Source organism: Cibotium barometz, chromosome 58 (assembly GCF_041138505.1).
Source record: "Cibotium barometz isolate CiBa-2024 chromosome 58, ASM4113850v1, whole genome shotgun sequence".
Taxonomy (NCBI): domain Eukaryota; kingdom Viridiplantae; phylum Streptophyta; class Polypodiopsida; order Cyatheales; family Cibotiaceae; genus Cibotium; species Cibotium barometz.
In genome coordinates this window covers 7,768,617-7,792,931 of record NC_141103.1, presented here as the reverse complement: position 1 = coordinate 7,792,931, position 24,315 = coordinate 7,768,617, and the positions used below count along the sequence as shown (strand labels likewise).

At 44.9% G+C, this 24,315-nt stretch overlaps 2 protein-coding genes across 5 annotated transcripts in view; one reads left to right on the top strand and one right to left on the bottom strand.

Moving 5' to 3' along the window:
• Positions 1-331: 331 nt before the first annotated feature.
• LOC147605850 (2-oxoisovalerate dehydrogenase subunit beta 2, mitochondrial-like) overlaps positions 332-24,315 on the top strand; it is a 46,059-nt gene continuing 22,075 nt past the window's right edge. For all 4 annotated transcript variants that reach the window (XM_086792941.1, XM_086792944.1, XM_086792942.1 and 1 more), the window contains exons 1-9: positions 332-758; positions 1,075-1,186; positions 17,239-17,274; positions 17,411-17,470; positions 17,619-17,676; positions 17,767-17,864; positions 18,186-18,275; positions 18,449-18,517; positions 18,733-18,819. In XM_086792941.1, coding sequence (XP_086649067.1) covers positions 613-758; positions 1,075-1,186; positions 17,239-17,274; positions 17,411-17,470; positions 17,619-17,676; positions 17,767-17,864; positions 18,186-18,275; positions 18,449-18,517; positions 18,733-18,819 — 756 coding nt within the window. In that variant the 5' untranslated portion in view covers positions 332-612. The remainder of the gene's footprint in view (positions 759-1,074; positions 1,187-17,238; positions 17,275-17,410; positions 17,471-17,618; positions 17,677-17,766; positions 17,865-18,185; positions 18,276-18,448; positions 18,518-18,732; positions 18,820-24,315) is intronic.
• On the bottom strand, positions 11,721-14,168 carry LOC147605851 (uncharacterized). Its single transcript, XM_086792542.1, has 2 exons — positions 14,146-14,168; positions 11,721-13,654 (listed from the first exon to the last, which is right to left on the bottom strand). Exons 1-2 carry the CDS (start codon positions 14,166-14,168, stop codon positions 11,998-12,000), a joined length of 1,680 nt encoding a protein of 559 aa, XP_086648668.1. The 3' UTR covers positions 11,721-11,997.

Genomic DNA, 24,315 nt, shown 5'->3' with positions numbered 1-24,315 from the left:
ATCCTGGATTTCTAAAAAAGAGGAAAAAATCCCATTGATTCGACCCTGTGTATTCCGGCTTCCATTCCTACGTTTTGTTTCTTAATGTCTTTTACTTACGACAGCAACGTGCGGGTTGGGTACTAGCAGTACTAAAAGCATCCACATGCAAAGTGTAGCTACACCTAGCAAAGGCTCTCTAATAAGGCGGGATTCTCATTGACCCTGTGTAAACAGGCTCTTTCTATGATGGGGCCTTGGGCGGGCAAAAAACATTTGCAATTTCTGACTGTATTAATTGTTTGTAAAAAGGCAGAGTCTCCTAAAAACAGCACCAAAATTCAAATATCATCATCCTTATCCTGCTTTGTGTTGGGGTTTCAAAATCCTGCTCAGTCGAAGCTTTGAATCCCTTTTTTGCTGGCGGGGATCTTGTCGGCGTTTCAATCGCGGTCTTATTTGGTTTTCTGTTTGTCGTTGAAGCTCAGACCGATGCTTGATAAGCTTACATAAGCTTTCCTGGAAAGACCTGGTTACGGTTTATGGGAGCCTGGTTCTAGATTCAAACTTGTGTGTGGTGGTCTGGTTTAGGGATCTGGTTTCTGGATTAGGGTTTCTGAGGGTGATCTCACCATGCGGATTTTGAAGCAATTAGGTCATATTGTTCATAAATTCCATGGAAAGAGGCCACTCTCAACCCAAGCCGGCAATGCGAAGAGGATGAACTTGGTCTCTGCCATCAACAGTGCACTGCAAATCACTCTTGAATCTGATCCCAGGTACTTTTATAATTATTTGGTGACTTTTTCACTCGGCTTGTCTTTATTAGGTGTTAAATATCCATCTAAATTGAATAAACAGAGCATATCTACATTCACGAAAATGCCTTTTTCATTGAAAATATTCTAAATAAACACTTTTTCAATGTGAAAAGGCCTATTTTATTTTTAAAAAGCATATATGCACGTAGGTGATATGGGGGTTTGTTCAGAAGTACGCCCAAGAGGCACATAGTTGTGTGGGTATTGTAGCACACTTTGTGCCAAATGAAAGAACAATTTTGTATTTATAGATCATTGCTTTGGTTTGGTCCAGGTCTTATGTTTTTGGAGAGGATGTGAGTTTTGGTGGCGTTTTTCGATGTACCACGGGACTTTCTGATAAGTTTGGCAAGCATCGTGTGTTCAATACTCCTCTATGCGAGCAGGTACACTTGTTTATTCATCTGAAGCTGCCCAAAATGAACAATAAATTGTGGATTAAAGATCAACTCAGTAAAAGCGAGCCTTTGTGAGTCATTTATGCATTTGGTTTTTAAGGCATTTAAACTCATCCCCACACAATCCTGTACTCGCACACGTAGAGAGAGAGAGAGAGAGAGAGAGAGAGAGAGAGAGAGAGAGATTAATGTCAATGGAAGACTGAAAGGTCTATGAGACAAAAAGTATTACATTACATCCAGCAGGTAGAAGACCATGGGGTCTTAAGAAGCCAAATTTATAGTATGGCAAAAAACATTAATAAGATCCTAGTGTTTGTCTACTGCCACTAGTAGATGCATTAGTTACAACTTACAGTAGTAGAGTCCTTTGTTGTTGAGGTTGTGTTGACAACAGTTACCACTTAAGCGATGGTGATTTGTGTAAATTTTGGACAAGGGCTTTGTGAGGGGAAAAGGACGAAAGGACCTAATGTATGAGATCAGAGCAAATCAACACAGCATGAAATGAGTGAGTGTATATATGATGTAATCCAGTACAAGAGCTCGGTGTGAGACTCTGAAGGAGCAGAGAGGGCTGCTGTCCCGTGCTGATGCTGAGGGTGAAGAAGGCCACAATCCAAAGAAGATGGTAGGCTACTGTCCCGATGTCGAGGTAAAGGAGTAGAGAGGGCTGCCGTCCCGATGTCGAGGTAAAGGAGCAGAGAGGGCTGCTGTCCCGGTGATGGTGGATGAGGGTGGAGAGGGCCGCGATCCCGAGGTAGTAGGAACTGACGTAAAAACGCTGGAAATCTCTACTGTAGCAGAGAGGGCGGCTGTCCCAATGATGAGTAGCAAAGAGGGCTGCTATCCCAATGATATGATGTAGATATAAAACGCTGATGTACTGTAGACGAAGGCTGCTGCATAGGTGAAGTACAGCTCCTGAGAACAAGCGCTGCTGATCCAGAGAGGGAGGCCGACAATAGCTGTAGGTATGGAGTAAAATGCAGCCTGTAGAGGATGGAGCACCGGCAGCAGCAGAAGGTATTAAGTGATGTGCAGCCTGCAGATGAAGAAACACCAGCAGCAGCAGATGGAATGATGCGCTGCCTGTAGATGAAGAAGCACCGGCTGCAGCAGATATGGAGCAATGATGTTCTTGTGTTGTATGTGCAGGACAATGCACACCTGACCTCGGACGAATGGAGTGGAACCCTGGTTGACTCTTCCCGGACTGGGCTCACATGGGACCAGTTTTCCACCCCAGGTCCTGCACCTTCTTGTTCAGATATGTCTACGTGGCATCCAGGTGCGAGATGCACGTGACATTAGTAAATGCATATTGCACAATGCAAACAGTGCAAACGTGGAACAGGTGCTAATAAGTACACCAACAAACCAATATATAAGCATGGAATGATGATCACTATCAAATAACAAAAGACTAGTGCCTACAATGCACAAAAATGCCGAGTCAAGACTCAAAAGTCAAAACAATGAAACATAGGGTAGAGCTAAGAGCCAAGGGCCTAGGTTCTAGGCTACTAAATGATAAATCAGAGAGCTTGCAATGCTCAATCGAAGCCTGGAGCTTAACACAAACTTTGGAAAAGGAGGGATGAAAAAACTGGTTGAAGATATGGTTGCCAGCCATGCCATCTCTATGGTTGAGGCAGCAACCTATGGGTTAAAGGCCAGTCAATCAAAGCAGGAATCTGAGAAGGATGAAGACTATGAGAATGAAGATTTTTGGCCATCAACAATGGAGCTAATTGCGTCAAAGAAGGTGTCTAAGCAGGCTTTGCATGAGGCAGGAGACTGTATACGTCTTGAGACTGGCTGGGAAGAACCTGTGGATTCTCTATCTGTTCATGTCTATATTGCAAAATGCCAGAATAATGAGGCACAGGTTGAGGAAAAGCGTAAGAGGGAAAATGAGGAAGGAGGGCCATCAAAAAGGGTCACCCGTGGTAGTGGAAAGAAGGACCCTGGGCCATCACATGTGTCTCCGCCGCAAAACCAGCCTCCACAGGAAGTATCAATGGAAGAAGCGCCAGCAAAGATGAAGCATGAGAAGGAGAAGGGTAAAGGGAAAAGTCCGCTCTACAAGCTCCAATCCGATATTGAAGCCGCAACGGACCTCAAAAAGGTGCTAGAAGAGAGGATTCTAAACAGTAGGGTGGAATTTACACTAGGGGAAGTCTTGGGGATTGCAAAGAAAGAATTCCATGATGAGATAATTGATATTATACGAAGGAAAAGGCAGTCCATAATTGAATCTATTCCATCACAGGGGGAGACAAGCACTTCCAAGACTCATGGAGTACAGGTACAGCAAAAGGAAGAGAGAGAGAATGTGGTGGAATGCAGTCACTCTACTGGAGGGGCACGACAAGTGCGCTTTGTGGATGAGGGTGATGAAAAGAAGTTCTTGCAAAAAGTCATTACTCCAGGAACCATTGGGCAAGGGCCACCACTGAAACCCTTGTCAAGATAGGAGACTTGGAAGAGCCGTATGTCGCTCTAATCGACCATGGGTCTGAAATAAATCTTCTGGCTAAAAACCTCTACAACAAATGTAAGTGGCCAATGGGTGTAGATCACGGGTGGATGATTAAGGCGGCTAATAACTCATCTGGAGAGCTCTATGCAACGTGTCCAAATGTAAGGGCCTTATCCTTGGGCAACCCTATATTACAGCTGTGAGGATGGAGACAAAAGTCTTGGACGATGGCTCGGCGTATGCAAGAATAAGGAGCAAAGATGGCAAGAAAGCTGTTTAGTTCTTGACAGTTTGCATCAACCATGAAAGGAACCGCGAGTCTCTTCGAGAACAGTCACTCCCAAAGATAAACAGAGAATTCATGAACTACAGGGAGATGAGGGATTTTGGCTAGGTGCCATTGTAAAGCGGGATTGCAATGGTACAAGGGGCAATGAGTTCTCGCAGGACTCAATCAATGTAAATAACTTTTCAGCAAACTTTCAGAGATTCTCTAGCTATGGGTCAATAGTCTTTGTAAAAAGCAAGGATTTGAAGCGTGGTTTACGTCGATATGTACAAAATGTACAAAAAAGTCTTGAGCAGTGTGGTCTTTTGGAGAAAAATGAGTTTATTTCAGGTGTGCTTGACGAGGTGTCATTTGTGGATACTATGGGTGAGCTTTTTGCCATAGAAAGCGCATGCTTACAGGGTGGGAATGAGATGGTAAAAGTGTCATTTGTGGGGATGTACGATATAATCCGGGAATTTGAGGGAATGGAATGTAAAAACATGTATTGTGAGATGGATGCTCGTGTTGATACAAAGTATAAAACGGTTGCAAAGAAGATGAAACCAGTTGTCTTGCCCCTGCCACCGAAAAGCAAGGAGAAGATAGATGAAGCCTCTATGCAACCGAATCTCAGAGATCCGAAGAAAATTGGGCATAAGTTTACACAGGAAACCCTAAAAGAGCTGAAGATCGGTGACAAGGATTTCCTGTTACCAGTTGAAAAGGAATGCTTTGAGGAGATGCTTGTAAAACATGGGAAGGCCTTTGCTTTTCAGCCGCATGAGATAGGCTGTGTTGATCCAAGTGTAATAGCGCCAATGGTGATCTTCACTGTTCCACATGTGCCCTGGAACCTACGGTCGATTCCAGCACCAAAAGCTCTCTTGCCAAAGCTGATGGAATTACTAAAAGAAAAGATCAGGATGGGAATTTTGGAGCCATCATGTGCTCCATACTCCAACAGATGGTTTACCGTGCCAAAGAAAAATGGAGCATTGCGCTTCATTCAAGACATGCAACCTGTAAACAAGGTCACAATCAGGAATGTGGGAACAGGTCCGATTGTGGACGAGTTTGCAGAAGCATTTGCAGGGAAAGCTATATACTCTATGGGTGATCTGTATTCGGGATATGATCAGTTACAAAGCAGGGACATGACCACAATGAAAACTCGTTTGGGTTTGGTAAGGATGTGCACCTTACCACAGGGAGCCACCAACTCAGTGGCGCATATGATGAATGGAATGAATAAAGTCTTACGAGACTTCATACCACAAATAACTATGCCTTTTCTGGATGATGTGCCCATAAAAGGCTGTGATGAAAAAGATAAAGATGGGGATTTGGATTCGAAAGGGTGCCGCAAGTTTGTGGCAAATCATATAAAAGATTGTGATAAAATTCTATCCAGGCTTGAAGAGGTGAATCTTACTTTGTTTGGATTGAAATCAGTGTTTGGGGTTGGTGAAGTACTAATCGTGGGGCATCTTTGTAGTACTAATGGGCGCAGACCTTGTCCAGCCAAGATAGATGCGATACAAAGAATGAAAGAGATATGCATTAATGTTACAGAGGTGAGGAGATTTCTTGGTGCATGTGTCTTTTATGTTATATGGATCCCACATTATGTATATGTAGCAGATCCTCTCTACCAACTTTTGAGGAAAAATCAGAGATTTTTATGGAGTGCTGTACATATTAAAGCTATGCGGAAGCTGAAATGTCTGCTCCAATCATCACCTACTCTAAGGAAGGTAGATTATGAGTGTGGCAGGCCTGTGATTGTAACAGTTGATACTAGTCCTACTGGGATAGGATGGGCAGTAGGGCAAGATGATGAGGATGATCACAGGTATGTAATCAGGTTTGAAGCAAAGGTACTAAGCATTCGCCAGCGAAATTATCCGCAGATCAAGAGGGAGTTATTGGGAGTAGTCACTGCTCTAAAATGTGAAAAAGAATATCTTATTGGAGCATCCGTGCTTGTGGAAACTGACTGCTTGCCACTCCTTGGGATGATTGCAAGCTGCACCACTCCAGATATCGCTATGCTCAGGTGGATTGCCTATATCAAGTCACTAAATCCTGAGTTTGAGCATATTGCAGGGAAGGACAACCCAGTTTGCAGATATGCTATCAAGAGCCAGGTATGAAGATGACGAAGGGATGATTAGTGACATTGATGATGTAGGCACAAAGTTCTATACTACTGCACATGCAAAAGGGGACCATGCTTGCTTATCAAATGCACTTGAGTCTTTTACTGAGGAAATGTATGAAGGAGATTGGTTGCTTATTGGCCAATACTTGAGTACCTTGACAAGGCAGGAAAATTGGTCTGACTTAGAATTCAAGAGGATCCGCAGAAAGGCATATGGGTATTTTCTAAAGAATGGGTACCTGTGGAAGCATCCTAAGCAGAGGAATGCTATGCCACAGAGAGTTATATGTGATAAAGAGACTCAAGGGAAGCTCATGAAAGAATTCCATGAGAGTCTCTGGGCTGGACATCGAAGTGTGTGGGCCACCCTTACCAAAATAAAGGAAAGATATTGGTGGAAAGGAATGTACAAGGATGTATCCCAATATGTGGAAACATGCATGGTATGTCAAATGTACTCGAATGTGCGACATCGTGATGGCCTGCAACCAACCTACCCACCTGCCATGCACTACAAATGGGTAGTGGATCTAGTTACAATGTCCTTGGGAATCTGGTAGATGCGGTACGTAGTACTTGCAAGAGAAGACCTGACAAATCAAGTGGAAGGGCGTGCTCTTAGAATAAAGAGCACGGAAACAGTTTCAAATTTCTCTTGGAAGATGTGATTTGCCGGTATGGTTGTGTTGGGAAAATAACAGCTGACAGGGGTGAGCTAGATGCTGAAGAAGCAAGGGAATTCTTTTCTAGAATTGGCATCAAATTGGCCCTAACATGTGCTTACAACCCTGAGGGCAATGGTAAAAGCGAGCGAGGACATCCTCCAATCATTAAAGCTGTAACGTGCGGAAGCTCTGGGTAGTCTTCTTTCAGCCCTAAACACTCTTGGAAAACCTTCTGATGCAAAAACGCACCATCTGATGCAAAAACGCAGGTAGAGAGAGAGTAGAGAGAGAGAGTGAGAAGTGCTGGAATTTCAGTATATACTATGGTACAAAAAGGTACATATCCTTGCAGCCATGGGCTGCCTTCATAAAAAGGTTGTTAACCCCTAAATCTGTCCCCTATGGGACCTCCTATGATCCAATCCCCTAGTGGGAGAGAATGCCTAAAACAAAGAGCAAGTGTGCCTTTATATAGGCCTTGGAGTATGTGGGAAACTGGCCGACTGCTGGTCGGCCAGTTACTAATTCATAAAATCCATTAAATGCAGCCGACTGGGTATTCTGGATGCGCCTGCTGCCAGCACCCTCTGTCCTGCAGCCGACAACCCTCTGGTACTGCTGACGTCAGCCTCTCTCATCCATACTTTGCTCCAAGTCCTGCTCCATGTCCATCTTCTACTGGTTCATGGTCTTTATCTGTTTGCCTCTTCTGGTTCTAGCCCTGGAAATGTCCATGGCATCTATGATGCACATGACATCCCCCTCTGCTAAACTTGATGACGGGAATCCAACCTACTCTTGGACGACTGTCATCATCCCAATCCTGTCCCGAAGTCCCTCTGCCATCATCCATCCTTGGCAAACCTTTTTCTCTGAAAATCCGGTCTGTTCTCCAAACCACTCTGTCTCTGATGAAGATCTATGCATCTGGTCTTCCTCTAGTCCACAATCCATTCCGGCCCTGACTCTGAACATCGTCTTGGTCTTCGTTGCTGGAACTGAGTCTGGCACTCTCACATCACCCTTGGAGGATCAACCTCCCTTGGGACCGTTACCTGAGAACCTATCTGGCTCACGGAACTGCCATCCCCATCTGGCACTGTGGAACACCACCAACAAACCTCCTGGGAGTTCTTCCCGATCTGTGTTCCCGCCTTGGGCTTCGAATTCGTGTACTTTCCTGTACCTTGGACCTGTACACCATCATCTGGGACTGAATCAGTGTTTAGCTTGGCTGAGCCTGATGCTCTGATACCAATGTAACGTGCGGAAGCTCCGGGTAGTCTTCTTTCAGCCCTAAACACTCTTGGAAAACCTTCTGATGCAAAAACGCACCATCTGATGCAAAAACGCAGGTAGAGAGAGAGTAGAGAGAGAGAGTGAGAAGTGCTGGAATTTCAGTATATACTATGGTACAAAAAGGTACATATCCTTGCAGCCATGGGCTGCCTTCATAAAAAGGTTGTTAACCCCTAAATCTGTCCCCTATGGGACCTCCTATGATCCAATCCCCTAGTGGGAGAGAATGCCTAAAACAAAGAGCAAGTGTGCCTTTATATAGGCCTTGGAGTATGTGGGAAACTGGCCGACTGCTGGTCGGCCAGTTACTAATTCATAAAATCCATTAAATGCAGCCGACTGGGTATTCTGGATGCGCCTGCTGCCAGCACCCTCTGTCCTGCAGCCGACAGCCCTCTGGTACTGCTGACGTCAGCCTCTCTCATCCATACTTTGCTCCAAGTCCTGCTCCATGTCCATCTTCTACTGGTTCATGGTCTTTATCTGTTTGCCTCTTCTGGTTCTAGCCCTGGAAATGTCCATGGCATCTATGATGCACATGACAAAAGCTTTGGCTAAGGCATGCAGAGGAAGAATGCGAGAGTGGCCAAGGCTGCTACCATATGCTTTATGGGCTGACCGTACAACTCATAGCTCAGTGACAGGATACATGCCTGCAGAATTAATGTATGGTCAGAAGCCGGTAATGCCAGTTGAAGAAGTAGTCCCAACTTGGAATGTATTACCCTGGGTGGAAGAATTGAACAGGGAAGACCTCCTTGCATTGCGAATGAGGCAGTTGGAGAGAAGGCCTGAAGATGTAGAGCTTGCTAAAGCTCGTTTGAAAGATGCAAGGTTGAAAAATAAAGAAAGATTTGATAGAAGACACAGACTCCGGCCAAAACCCATTGAAGAAGGTGATTGGATCCTAATGTATGATAGTAGTCTTGACAACCAGTTCATTGTGCAAAGGAAGTTTGCAAAAAGATGGTTTGGCCCTTACGTTGTCAAGCATGTGCATGGAAATGCCACGTATACCCTGTGTGAGCTTGATGGAACAGAGATAAAGAATCTTGTAGCAGGCAAAAGGATCAAGATGTTTAAAAGAAGGCATGACAGTGATCCTTTTGATTCGCAGGAGACTCAAGATGAGAGGCTTGATAGTGATAGCATGGATATGGTTGAAGAGGAAGAGGATGATCTTCTTGGTAATGTAGAAGATGAAGACAACATCCAGATATATGTGGAACTTAATGATGACTTGGCACATACCGGAGGATGTGCAGGTTTAGAGGGGGTGGATGTCGTGCCATGGCACGTCTATGGTGTGAAACCATGCATGTGAGGCCATTAAATGCAAATCCAGATGCATGGGATTAAGTGCCACAGTGTACATGATGTATATATGCCTTTACGCGGCGTAACAGGGCTTTTTTTTTTTGTTCATGTTTGTGTACATGGTTTTCATGTGAGCTTGGTGTTTTGAAAGAGATTCCGAGGGGATTTGACTGCTTTTACTGGTCTTTGAGACGGTGAAATGCTCATAAGCTGTGCCTATCATGATTGAGTTGATATTAACACTTATTTGAGGCAGAAAACTTTTATGGTATATAATGGTCATGGTCATGACCACATGCTTTTGCCAAAGATGGCGAGGTCGTGAATAAAGGATGCCAAATTGGGTTTATTTGATAAGTGCATGGGAACAACCCCTTGAGAGGGATTTGGTTTAAATGAGCCTTAAGTAATGTTGATACTTATCAATCCAAATAAATGGGAGGAAATCAGGCGCAGCCAATTTTCGAAATAGGAAATGCGTGAATTGAGGTGAAAAAGGTGAAAGTTGGCCGCATCACCCGCGGGGATTGGCAAAAAGACCAGAGAGCGCTACATTTTCTGGTTTTGGGGGAGGAGAGAATTGAAATTTTGAGAGAACCAGAGCTCGTTTTTTGCAGATTATCTTGCTTTGGAATTATAGCTTCTGTTCGAGCCTTGTAGGGGTTAGAATTGGAGAGTAATAGAAGCTTCATTTAGTGATATGCATTCCAAAAATTTTCAAATATGAAGCGAACTGTTGCCCGATTTTATGCAAGGAGAGAATTCGGCGTAGAAGTTCATGGAGATTACATGAAATTCGTTTTTTATGAAACAGAGATAAGCTTTTTATGAATTCGATTTCAAAAATCGTAATTCCTTAGAGTGGTAAAGGTTTTAGTTTTAAGGCTTTAATTACCTCAAAAACAAAAACTCTTGGTAAAAGCCTTAATGCTTATGGCCTTAGAGAGTGGAGAGTTTTTCTTGAATTTGAGAGTTTTGGAGTTTGAATGTTCCAAAGTTCAAGGTGATTTTGATTCTGGAACCTTGTAAGAGAATGCTTGATTGGATTTTAGTTTTGTGAACAGGAAGCTTTTGGAAATTACATGATGATGTATATATGCCATATGTTATTTTTGCTTTTGTGAGTTGTTGGAATCTGAAAGCAGGTTTTCATGAGATCAAGAGTCATCTTGAAATGGTGATGTTGGCAATATATGAAATATGTGATGTGAATGGTCACATGTATGTGGAAATCTTTTGAAGATTGTGTTGTGCCTACATGTGTTATGTATGAGGCACTTGGATAAAGGGTCAGGAGATCTATGCTTGGAGCTGGTCATGCTCTTGACACATAACTTATGTGCAATCATCAAGTTGAATTTGGGGATGTTTTGAAGTGAATTGGCACATGTACATGTCAACCAAAATGGAGATGTCATATGCCCCTTGAAGAGATATATATTCTGTTTCCTTGCTGGGATTAGAAACTACTCTCACAGCCAGAAGTCTTGCACTTGCCCAGCAATACCGCCCACGTCACGACAGCGTACCGGTGTCGGGGAAGCTCCCAGTTGCTATGAATGAAGGACACTGATTTGGCAAGAGCCTCGACTACGATCGGCGGTGCTCCCATCTCGGCTCGGATAATCTCATGGGGTATCGAGGCCTTAGCCCGAATCATCCTGGAGATCATGGACACAAGTGGTCTCTCCATCGATCTCCATCCATCGTATGTGCGTCCTGATCGACTATGACGATCTAGGCTAGGCCCCCAGATCTGTACTCCATATAGCATAGCCGATGTGACCAACGTGTCAAATAGCCACAGCTTAGTGCGTGGTTCGTGAAACTGTACCTGTGAGCACATCCTCTCTAGACCTCCTAGTGCTGCATATCCTCTAGTCAATTTGGCCTCTGTTGCCCCCCTCATGGAAAATGTGGGCCCAGTGAACACCACTCCAAGATATGTGTATGAGTCAACATACTCCACTGTCTCCTGCCCATATGTGAAAATAGGCGCTGATCTCCAGACCCACTGAGCTGTAGTGTTAAACACCATAACCTTGGTCTTACCAAGGTTAACTGAAAGCCCACTGTCCTGTGCATAAGCATGTAAAGTATCCAAGTGCCTTTGCATACCCTCTGGTGAGTCTGCTATAAGCACAATATCATCAGCATATAAGAGCAGAGGTATCCAAGTGCCATCCAACTGGGCTCCTCTGTCCCCTCGTGTCCCAATATAATCAGAGATCTCATCAATGTATAGTCCCAATAGAGTCGGAGAGAGCGGGCAGCCCTGTTTCACCCTTATAGTGGAGTGTACTGGCTGGGAGAGACCCTTTGAAGTCCGCACCTGCCCAACTACTGTCTCATAAAGTGCCATAATACCCCAAATGAGCTCACATGGAACCCCCAAGTCTTGCAGCCTGCGCATCAGTCTAGCTCTGGGCACTGTGTCAAAGGCCTTGCGAAAATCCACAAAGCCATAGTAGATCCTCCTCCCATGTGCTCTGCCCTCCTCAATGATAGCCCTGAGGGTAAAGATATGATCCAAAGTAGAGAATCTCCTCCTGAAACCGGCATGTCCCTGAGCTCGGACCCCTTGTCTCTCTGCCCATCTGCTCAACTCATGCTCAATAGCTTGGCCAGCAAGTGACCAATCATAATGGTGCGGTAGTTAGTCGGCAGGCTCGGATCTCCAGACTTGAGTACCGGCACAATCGTGGAAGTACTCCAAGTCCCAGGAAACCCCTCACACATGGCTCTATTAAACATGAGAGCTAGCAAGTCTGCAATCATATCTCTAGCATGTATGAAATGCTCGGCTACAATGCCCTCATGATCCTGTGCCCTCCCTGTATGCAATCTGTTGATGGTCCTCCTCACCATCTCTGCTGTGAAGAAGGTAGAAGTGGGTGGACAAGGCTCTGGAGGGTTCGGTAGTGGTGGCTGCTCTGGTACTGTGTAGAGGGAGGCTGCATACTCGCCCCATGTATCTGGAGAGGTAATGGCTGGAGGCGGGGGGTGCACTCTAAGCAATCTCCAGGCCTCCCCAGAATCCTGACTCAAAAACAACTGATAGATGTCTCTCTCTAGCCGAGCTAAGAATGCTCTCTTCTTTCGTTGAATGAGGGATCGGAAGATGATGCATGACTGTCTATATGTAGTAACACATGTGGCCACCTCTCTCTGTAGCCGGGCTCTGAGCTCCCTACACTCATCATCATACCAACTATTCTGGGGCATGCTCCTAGGACGTGGTCGTACTGTGGGCTGCGTGTGTGGGAAGGCCATCGTTGCAGCTGTATGTAAAGCTTCTGTCAGGATCTGTGTGAGCTCTGCTAATGGCCTTTGTGGATCCTCTGCACTTAGCAAGCTGTAGATCTCTGCGGTGTATACTCCATCAGTCTCTCTACAGAAGGTATATCTCGGGTGATAGGAGGACTGCCCAACCTGGCGGGTACTGTAGTGGAAATCCATCGTAAAGGAGAGAAGTGCATGATCCACCGTAACTCCGATGGGCCTGGGGCCAATCGCAAAATCCTGGATACTTGGGATGAAGGTTGGCGAGGCTAAAACATAATCCACTGTGCTGGCCCCATGTCTGTGTGGAAAGCAAGTAAAGCCATTGGCAAGTGGATACCTCTCTAGGCCATTTAAAATGGCCAGCCCATGTGCAGTCCCCATCTCCAAGAGGTATCTCCCATACTCAGTACACTCCACCTCATCCTGTGATCTCCGGGTCAAACACATCTCCTCCACATCTATCTCTCTCAACATCTCCTCCGAAGTGTCAAAGGAGGAGGTCTGGTACTGAGCCGTTCGAGCATTAAAGTCCCCAAGTATGATAACATCTCCCTCCCTGGAGAACTCCCATATGTCCTCATCTAGAATCATATATGAAGATTGCCCCTTGGGCACTGCATAATGAGATGTGCTGGGTGGAAAGTAACATATAGCAATGTATAGGGGTCTACCCTCATCTGCCCTCACTCTGACCCACATGTACCTCGCGCTCTCATCACGGCGCATAACATGGATGAGTGGCTGAAGCTCCTCTCTAAAAAGAACTGCAACTCCTCCGGATCCGTGACCACCATGCTTCGAACGGGCCTCCTGTCTACAAGTCGTCTCCCATCTGTATCCTGCCACTCTCGGTAATGTGCTGCCTGGGGCCTGATGTGTCTCTGAGTAGAAGATGATGTCCCTATCTCTGAAGCTGTCCTCAAAGGCCCCCACATCTAGTCTCAATGCTCCGTTGCAGTTCCATACTGCAAGTCTCAGATTGGTCCCATAGGTCTCGCACCGTCACGTGGTGCGTCTCTCTAGTATCACCACTCTTCCTCCTCTGTAAAATGCTAGCTTCCCTTTTTCTCTGGCTGCCCTAATCTCCGGCATGCACTCCCTCATATGTGCTAGCTGTGCCAAGGTGAGGTCATCTCCTAAAAAGATGCCCGTTTTCTTAAGGGCGGAGCGCTTGGCCAAGAAATCCTTCTTGGCCTCCAAGGTGGGAAAGCGTAAAATGAGAGCTCTCTCCTTCGAACTCTCTCCTCCATTCTTGTCTTTCTTGCCCACTCTCCAAGCCCCCGTGTGTGTAGGCCTCGAAATGCCCATGCGTGTGTAAATCTTTGGCTTCCTCCTCGACATTGTCACCGTCCTTAAGCCCCGTGATCCGCACATGAAGTTCCCTTGTCTTTCTTCTTTGTTCCTCCTCAATGGTTAGGTTGATAATCTTCGAGGTAGATGTGCTTTCGACCTCCTTGTTCTTACCTTTCTTGACCACTTCTATCCATTTCTCCGCTTTATTGCTTTTGCGTCTTCGTGAGCACCTCCACCCACGAGGAGGTCTCCCGGGCTTTCTTTTCTTCTCCCTCTTGAAGTGTTCTCACTTGGGCCTTGATAGTGTTCAGCTCCTCCATCATGACGGGCTGAATTTCACCTTCCTCGAGCTTATGTTGAGCGAGAGAGAGAGAGAGAGAGAGAGAGAGAGAGAGAGAGAGAGAGATACTTTGAGAGAGGAGCATTCAGGCAACAAGCTTTAGCATTGGGGCTTAAGCCTTGAGAGAGAGGAGCATTATAATATATTATACAATATATATAGCCTAGGCGACAGTCCACTCCATGAGGCCAATGGGCACATCACCCAAACAGCTAGCAACAGGCATAAGCAACGGAAAAAAACGACAAAAAACGGCCTGTAAACGGTGAAAAAAAACAACAGGAAATGGCAAAAAAAGTCCCATTGCAACGTCACGTCCCGTCTCCTCCCCGATAGGCTCGGTCCGTTCCGCTATTCTTGGGACGCTATCCCCTTGTGACGAAAAACTCTGGGACGTCCCCGTTGTCCCTAGCCCGTTTCGAATTCGGGTATCGAGATGACGTTTTCGTGTCACGGCCCCCCATCCCTTCCGTCCCTTGTAACTATGCCATGTAGGCCGTTGTCAACTTGGTTGGTCCTGTTGCTGCTCTTCTCGGGCCACTATAGTTGGTGGTTGTGCCAAAAAAAAAAATGATAGAGGTTTGGGAGGTGCCTCATTGGCTCTCTTGGATGTTGCCTTTTGTGACAGTGAAGCTCTAGTAAATACATGACATCATCTTTGGTTCTCATTCTACATGACTCGTGAGAGGGCGTTGAATTGGTCTTGGAAGAGAATGAAATCTCTCTTGGATCTCATAGTAGAGTGGGCATTTGAATAAATAGTGCTCCTCGTCCTTGAGCTCACTAATGGTGCATACTCTAGGTATACATGCTTCTTGTGGGATTCCCTCGGCTCTGCAAGACTCAACCCTAAGGCGATCAGAAGATACCCTAAGTTGGCCAATCGCCATCTGCATAGCATGTGACATGTTGGAAATTGGGGGTCACTTCTCGGGAGGTCACCCATCCTAGTAGTGTTCACGCCATTGCACGCTTAACCTCCACCGCTCTAATCCCTTCCAAGCCACGAAAATTGGTGGAGGAGGGATACAAGGCTCAAGAGGCTTCTTGCGCTGTCAGTGATGTCATGGTTGGCCCCCTTAGGATTTACCCCCACATCCTTCTTTTTGGCCTGTGATTACACCCAACATGTCGGCAAGCTTTTCCATCCACACGCATACACGCATTCGGCCTTTGTTCAACTCCGTCAAGGGGAATTGGCAAGTCGACTAGCTCCGCTAACAACATCCCAACATGCCCTTTCTAGCTCTAATACCATGTTGGAAGTTGGGGGCCACTTCCCGAGAGGTCACCCATCCCTGTAGTGTTCATGCTACTGCGCGCTTAACCTCCACCACTCTAATCCCTTCCTTGGTGGAGGGGGGATGAGAATGGCCCTAGTCTTCTATTACTTATAGATGATCCCATTGCGTGGGACTCTATGCATGTGGGATGTAGGCGGCCAAGCCACGACCTTCCAACACGACATGCATCTGTAAGTACCCTTATCTCAATGAACCCATCATCAAAAAGTCTCAAAAAGTGGTGTAAATTTGAGGTTTCGTTGTGAGCGCTGGTGGGGACACCCATGTCGGGCTTGTGTGGAGCCCTAGTAGGTCCATCCAAATGAGGCGGTTTATCTCTTGCCGTGACTGATCCAAAATTGGAGAATCTAGGCTGTACTGGAAGGAAGGTGATCCATTTGTAGGCCGTGCCCATCAAATGAGTCAACCACCGGAGAGTACTAGGATCTGCCATGTCCATCCCGATGTATTTGCATCGACGACTCAAGGGACATTATTGGGAGCGCTCACTGTCAAGTGTGTATACATGATGATGATGATGATATGAGAGAGAAAGAAAGAAAGTTGTATTAACGTCTACAAAAGGCCAAAATGACCTATGAGACCAAAAGGTTACAACATGTCCATGAAATACATCATCATGGGTACTAAAAATAAAAATCAAAGAAAGTAACAAGAGCTGAAATGTCAGATAACAAAAAGTGTCCAGCTCTCATATCACCCTAAAATATCCCGCATAGGACGCTGCAACATGGCACCCAATGTAGTAAAGCTGGGCCGGCGGGAGAAAGTCTTGTGGTGGTGGGAGATGATGGCTCTGATCCTCCTGTAGTGACATGGGCGTGGGCGGGGACCACGAGGTCGAGGGCGGCAGGCTCTGTATAGCTCAATGGCTATGTCTAGTGTCACTCCTCTCAGCCGAGCTCCTGCATCAGCCTGAAGGTTGGGTGTAGTGGGTGAATCTGCCCTCGTCACTCTGGTATGGAAGAAGTCAGTGAGAGCTCTCTGTATTGGTCTAGGCCTCTTCCGAGATGGATTTGGACAACTTTCCAGGATCACGGATTTCCCAGAACAGAGATGCTTGGGACTTTTCCTCCTGGAGTTTCGCAGACACAAGGAGTCCCTTTTGCGGCTTATAGAGAAAGAAAGAAAGATATATTAACATCTGCGAAAGGCCAAAGTGGCCTATGAGACCAAAACATAGTACATAGCTGATGGTGTCTCATCAAAAGTAAGACAAAAAGGACTAAAAAAGTCCTAAAACAGTCCTAAACAGCTATGAAAGGAAAATACTCCTTCTAAGGTACAACAAAAGTGTATAATATATAAAACTAGCATAAGACTGGTGTAATTTGCTCATCTCAGTATCTCTCTCATGGGGTGCTGTAAGGTAGAGAGACTAAAGTGGCCGGGCAGTCGTCTCATGTGGCGGGTGATGATGGCTCTAATCCACCGGTGATGAAGCAGCCGTGGACGAGGTCCTGGTAAGTGTGGGCGTCTCGCTCGACAAAGTGCTATGGCTCTGTTTAGGGTGACTCGTCCTGAAGGACGTCTATGAGAGAGAGAGAGAGAGAGAGAGAGAGAGAGAGAGAGAGTTTTTAACTTGCAAAAACTTCTGCTCACTTGAGTCCTTCTTTCCAGGGAATTATTGGCTTTGGCATTGGCTTAGCTGCAATGGTAACTCTTGACATTCTTATCAGTCGTCTTCAGCATCTTTGTTTTCCCTCGTTTGGAGTATTAGTTTTCCCAGGGCTATGCATACAATGCTCCAAAAAATAACATGCTCTATGTTGGTGTTGTCCTTTGACTTTAGGGGAATAGAGCAGTAGCAGAGATACAGTTTGCGGACTATATTTACCCGGCATTTGACCAGGTGTGCCACTAAGGACCATTGTTGTTACATTTTGAAAATTCCTTATGGGGGTGGTGGTAATTAAGAATCGAATCAAGCTTGGTTATGTCAACATGCATATCTTGATTGTGCATTCTCGGAGATGTTTAATCATTGAAGTTTGTCACAGATTGTTAATGAAGCTGCAAAATTCCGTTACCGAAGTGGGAATCAATTCAACTGTGGAGGTAAGGTCAGCAACAAGGTATTTATATTGCACTGCTCTATGAATTTGAGACTCCTTTTAAACTTGCCACTGCCGGTGTTGATCTGTGTAGGCCTCACAATTCGGACACCCTATGGTGCTGTTGGGCATGGAGGGCACTACCATTCCCAGTCACCAGAGGCCTTTTTCTGTCATGTACCAGGCATCAAGGTGATACTTTGGTTTTCCAACACCTGAATACTTCCAATGGAAAATTTTGTGGCTTCTAAGTTTTGATTCTTAAGAAATGAGTGTTCTTCTAGTCCTTAGGTCACAAAAAAGCTAATCAAATGGATGAAAGATTATTGTTTACAGACATCTTTGAAGTATCAAAAGCATTGTGATCAGCAATAGATTGAGCTATGAGCTTTCTGCCATGACACTCAAAAATGTTTAGATAAACACAGTCAGGGTTTTGTCCTTGAAACAAACTTCTTCTCTCTAGCTATGTAGTGTAATAGTGTAACCTAATAAAATCATTTTTCTATACAGGTTGTGATACCTAGAGGTCCCAGTAAGGCCAAAGGATTATTACTTGCTTCAGTTCGGGATCCCAATCCTGTAGTCTTTTTTGAACCTAAGGTACGTGTTTTACGTTATTGTTTTATTGAGTGCATGTGGACTCACTATTGAAGGGTATTGTGAAGATTATGGTGTCAACCGCTTCTAGAAGTCTATATTTATATGGTTGTAAATGATTAGGGGCCAACTGTTTCTAGAAATTTATATTTAAAAGGTTGCAAATGATTCTGTAGTGGCTCTATCGCCAAGCAGTTGAAGATGTGGTTGAGGATGACTATGTAGTACCACTATCGCAAGCGGAGGTATGCCACAATAAGCATGCGACCATGGTTGTATGCTTTTCTTTGAGAAATTATTTATAGGATTTAATGAAAGACAGAAAACCCGGGTCCTCATCCTGGAAGATGAATGTGTTCATGACTAGGCTTTACACCTGCAGATGTTTGTTTAAAATTTTCAAGAGTTTCTCTTAGAATCTATCTCCAGTCACAATAATTAATGATTTTATTGAATACAGGTTGTCCGTAATGGAACTGATATAACAGTGGTTGGGTGGGGAGCACAAATGACCATACTGGATCAAGCTTGCACAGATGCCTCAAAGGTAAAATTTCTCATTGTAGTGACATACATATTGTAACACGAGTAGGTGTTTAAGGAATTTTACTCAACTATTAAACAAGAGATTAAGACAATATGACAAATTCATAAACCATTCACACATTCACACATCAACTACGAAGCAACGTAATGAGAAATATAGACCACATTGCAACACACCCCCCCCCCCCCCCTCCCTTTTTATTGTAAATTACACAGGAGTTTCTAGTACAAGCATTGGGGTGTCTGAAAGGACCATCAGATTTCCACATGAACATGAAAATAGCAAACATAAAAAGTGGCCTGGGAAGATTACTCTTCCCCTGTCACAACCCTCATCTCCCCTTGGAGTAGGCACAAGATAGCGCTCTTGTCAAGGCTCTAGGTGATCAGCACAGTGGATTTACCACCTTGTGTACCGCACCCAACCTCTGAGGCATTACAGAGTACATGTACTTACCAACCTATCCATGTCCTTGGGACATGTGAAGTACTTGGTACAAACAGGCCGGTGTCAGTCTCTAGTCTCTGAGAGTCTCCAATGCACTCCAATGCTCCCACCAAGTCCTTAATTGAAGGCCATGTATGATGGCAGCCTTCAGTAATCTCTCCTCACGAATCAAAAAGCCTCTGAAACCGGTATGAGGATGATATCGAACCAAAAGTGAACGAGTTAAACCTCCAGCAATAGGTACAAGTTCTGCCGGCAGAGGGTGCATCAGGTATGACAGGGCCTGTAACGGACTGTACAGCCGTATGACCATATGTACTACCATATGGACTGTTATACGACAAAAGCCAGGGGAATGTACAGCAGATATGGGACTTACGGACAGGTGTGACTTTGGGCAGCCCTTGTTGCTGGCCGACAGGGTCCAATGTCCCTTTATAAGGTTGTCCTATGGCCTAGGGCTAGCCCCAATCACCATGGACTCTTTGGTGGCTCTTGGACAAGCCCTACATGGCTATCCATGAGATAGACTTCTATAAAGCCTATCTCTTGACCTAGACTGGTGCCCGTGCTTCCGGCTTGTGTTACAACCCCACGGATCTCCTAAACACAAAACACGTGTGATTAAGAACAAACCCCCCTAAGAGGGGTGCATGCTAGCTCACCTCCCATTCTATGCTTCGAACCACCCCCGAGCCAAGGGCCAAGGTCTGACTTCCACAGATCCATGCCAATCTACCCCATAGGGGCCTTCGGCATGCCGATCTATGCTTTGCCATGTATGTGGCGGGAGTCTTGGTCGAACTCTGACCAATAATGAGGTTGTAATAACAATAACCCATGTTTCGCTTATATAGTGCCCATTGTTGCAATAAATAACCATCTTGTTATAAATAGCAAGTACTCATGGATTTATTAATAATAACCTTAGTCACCTGTATTAGCTTGCTTTTTGCTAATCCTACGGCTCTCCTAACCTTGCCAGATTAGGCCACTAATCTTGAGGATCAGGACTAGGTATGTAACATACTTCCCCTCCTCAGACATTTCCACTCTTGGAAACAAACAGGGGAAACTCAAACTACATCTAACAAACCGACTCCATAATTTGGTTCATCATGTTTGCTCTTTCCATTCACATAGGAAGTGACTAAATCTAGAGTCACATTTCCTACAACTATCTCAATGGAACTAAAGACAGACTAACTGGAACGAGAGTTGTGAGGAACACAACAATCTCTCAATCCAGCTCTAGAAGAATCAGATATATGACATCACATAGACAATTGTTGTAGCCAATCAAACTATCTATGCTATCAGGATTTGGTAATTCCTCGTACCTAGGGGATATTAAAAAAATACCTTCCCTCTCTAAGAATCACAGAACTGTCGGATATTTGAACACTCTCGTTATAAATGACCTAAGTGTTCCTATCAAAATCATGTCCATACTAGAACACCCATGATATAACTCTCCTTCTGTACCATATCCTTTGCCAAATGCACACCTATGGAATTGGCTTTACAGTAGCTCAATTCTTTCTAGCTCTATTTGCACCTAGAACTACATCTTCAAGTTCTAATTCTCAAGGAAAACTTGGGTTGACACCCATACCAAACGTAACGTGTTCAGTTTTATCATAGGCAAATCCTGACCAATCAAATGATCTCTTGGTACTGAACATGTGCTATGTTTCACCAGAACTAATTTATCCTCTCTGTTGCCTGATAGATTGAGAACAATTTGTTGGGTCGGGGAGGATACCTGCAGCACAACCCTAATGCACACACACCGAGATAGAAACACAGGAGAGAGAGAGAGAGAGTGTGTGTGTGTGAGGTGCTGGAAAGTGTACTTGATAATAATAAGATGTGCAAGTACAAGAACAATATAACCTAGGGCTAAGTGTCCAACACACATAAGTGTGTTCACAGGAGGAAAAAACCTATGTCTAGTCATAGGGAAAAAATGCTCGTGAGTAGGTTTGTTCACACTAGAACTTCTCGGAGGACGAGATGGTAAAAAAAACCCCTTGAAGTGAACAGTGTGAACGGAAACAGGGTGTAGTAGACTACCCTGGTAGCGGTTGTAAGCTCAAAGCTTTGTGGAAAGCTTCAAACTTTCCCCTCGAAATAAGCTTCGTAAACCCATCTGCTACATTGGCATGTGTAGGCACATAAGCCAAGTCAATCTCTCCTGCATGAAGCCTTTCCTTGACATAATGATAGTGAACCTCAATATGCTTTGTGTGGGCATGAAAAACTGGGTTTCGTGCAACTGCCAAAGCACTCGGTCTGTCAGTATAAATGGTGGTAGGAGACTGCTGTCCAACACCAAGATCGGCTAATAGGCGTCGTAGCCAAACACATTCCACAGTAGCTGTAAATGTTGCCCTGTATTTAGCTTCACATTTAGAAGTGGTCATTGTAGGCTGCTTCTTACTGAGCCATGAAATGCATGAGTCACCAAGAAGAAAACAGTTACCATTGGTTGACGCCCTTGTGTCATAGCGTCTTGCCCAATCACTGTCTGTGTATGCCTGCAAGCATAATGTAGAAGATGTGCCATAGAATAAGGGAAAGTTTGATGTACCTTTAAGATATCCGAAAACACGTTTACATGCTTGCCAATGCATAGTCCTTGGACAATGCATGGACCTGCTCAACTGGAAACAGCATACCGAATATCCAAACGAGTAGAGCATAAGTAAATGAGGCATCCCACAGCCTGTTGATAGGTGGCAACATCGTAAATCAGCTTTGAAAGCTGAAATATCATTCTCTTCAGGGCCAGTAATGAGCATGTCATCAATATAAAGAATGAGGATGAGTACATTGTCCCCAATGTGGCGGACATAAAGTGTACTCTTAGCTGAACTGTTCTGAAACCCTTTGGTAGTCAAGTATGCATGAATCTTTTGGTACCAAGCACAAGGAGCTTGCTTCAAGCCATATAGTGCTTTATGTAAGCGGCATACCTTGTGTTCTGCACCCTTTTGAACGAAGCCAGGAGGCTGAGATACATACACTTCCTCTTGTAAATCACCATTCAAGAAGGTGGTTTTGGCATCAATTGATGTACATGCCATCGTCACAGATGTCCTCCAAAAGATGGAGCCCTCATAGGGCCATAAAGATCACTATGAATGATCTGTAATGGGCAGACAACTCTCATAGTACCATCTGTAGGAAAGGAATTCCTGTCCATCTTTCCAAGAATTCATTCCCCACATACATGCTTGACTACAACTTGCATAGGAGGAAGCTCATGCACCATATTTTGCTTCTACAAGTGTACAAGAGATGGGAAATTCAAGTGACCAAACCAAGCATGCCATAACTCAGTGTCACTCAACACACGTGAAGTGGAAGCAACCATAGCATCATGAGAGTGTGTACTCTTGTCATACATATCAAGCTTATACAAGCCACTGTCCAATGTCCTAGAAAGTGCAAGAGAATTTGTGTCTCTTCTGTCATACACTGAGCAACAATGGTCCGAGAATTGAACTTTAAACCCAGACAATGCAAGAGCTGAAACAAAGATAAGATTCTTCTTAATGCCTAGCACATACAAAGTGTCACAGAGAGTAAAACTGTCGCCATTACAAGCTGTTAACTCCACACCGCCGATGCCTTTAATGGCATAAGAGGCATCATTGGCACACATGACTATGCCACCTGGAGGAGAATCCTGCAATGTAGCAAATAGTGACCTTCATGAAGTGATGTGCTTAGAAGCACCACTGTCAAAGTACCAACCACTAGTTAAAATAGTCATACAGGAAGCAGGCAAACTGCATGTGACAACCAATGCATATCCCTCATGGGCAAAGGTGGCCTCTTCCTTAGTGTCCACTGTAGCAGCCAAGCCCTGTTGTTGCTGCTTCTTCTCACTCTCAATCCTCTTTTTGCACTCATCAATAAGATGACCAGGCTTCCTGCAATAGTTGCATCTCTTCTTCTTCTTGTTGTCCCTCTCCTTGGAGGAGGTAGAATTTGAATGGACTCGTGGTTTGCCCTTAGGCTTACCACTGGGTGAAGCCCCATATTTACCTTTATGGCGATCAAAGGCACTGAATGCTTGATCCGCAGAAAGCATAGTAGATTTGTTTGATCGAGACTGCTCTTCCTGCAATAAGAGAGCCACTAACTCATCGAAGGTGTACAAATTCGGATTATCCTTCATGAGTAGACAAAGAGTGGTGGCAAATCCCCGGTAGGACTCTGGCAACCCCTGAAGTACAATAGATACAAGTGAACTATCTGGAAGGAGCTCATCAATGTTGATGAGCTGCTCCTTGAGATCCTTGATGCGGGTGAGATATTTGTCCATAGAATCACCCTCATCCATATGCTCAGTATCAATCTTCTTTCGAAGATAGGTCACACGAGCCTCATTTTGCGAACCTGATACAACGAAGCAAGTACATCCCATGCACCTTTTGCAGAAGTGCATGAACGGATATGTGGTATAACTTGCCTCTTGCAAGAGAGGGAAATCAATGCATGAGCCTGAGCATCCTTTGCATCCCACATGAGTTGTTCTTGTGTAGGTGGCAAGGGTGCTGAAGTGACACCACCACCTGAAGATGGAGCATCACGTGCATCCACAACATGTGCTGCTGTAGCAGGAGCAATGGTTCTGTTCCAGATACATACACCCACAAATTCTTGCCAGCCAATACATGTTTCATCATGTATGCCCACATAGGATAGTTGGTGCCATCCAACTTATCCTCAGCTGTAAGCATGCCAAATACATCATTGCCTGCCATTTCAACCTGCAAAAGATACTATGTCCCACACCAAATGCAAATATCCACTACACTGCAAGTGTCATGCTATTGATTGTACCCAATAGGCACAAATAGCTCACTGATTTGTATGACCTGCAAATGTATAAAAATGACGTGTGTAGGGATAGATGATTTACAGGTGAGTGTACTGCGGAATCCGATGCAGAAAAACCCCCAAATGTCAAATCCGGAAGGTAGAAGCCATCAATGGTCCAATTCCGAGCTCAATGTTGAATAACGGGCCTCCAAT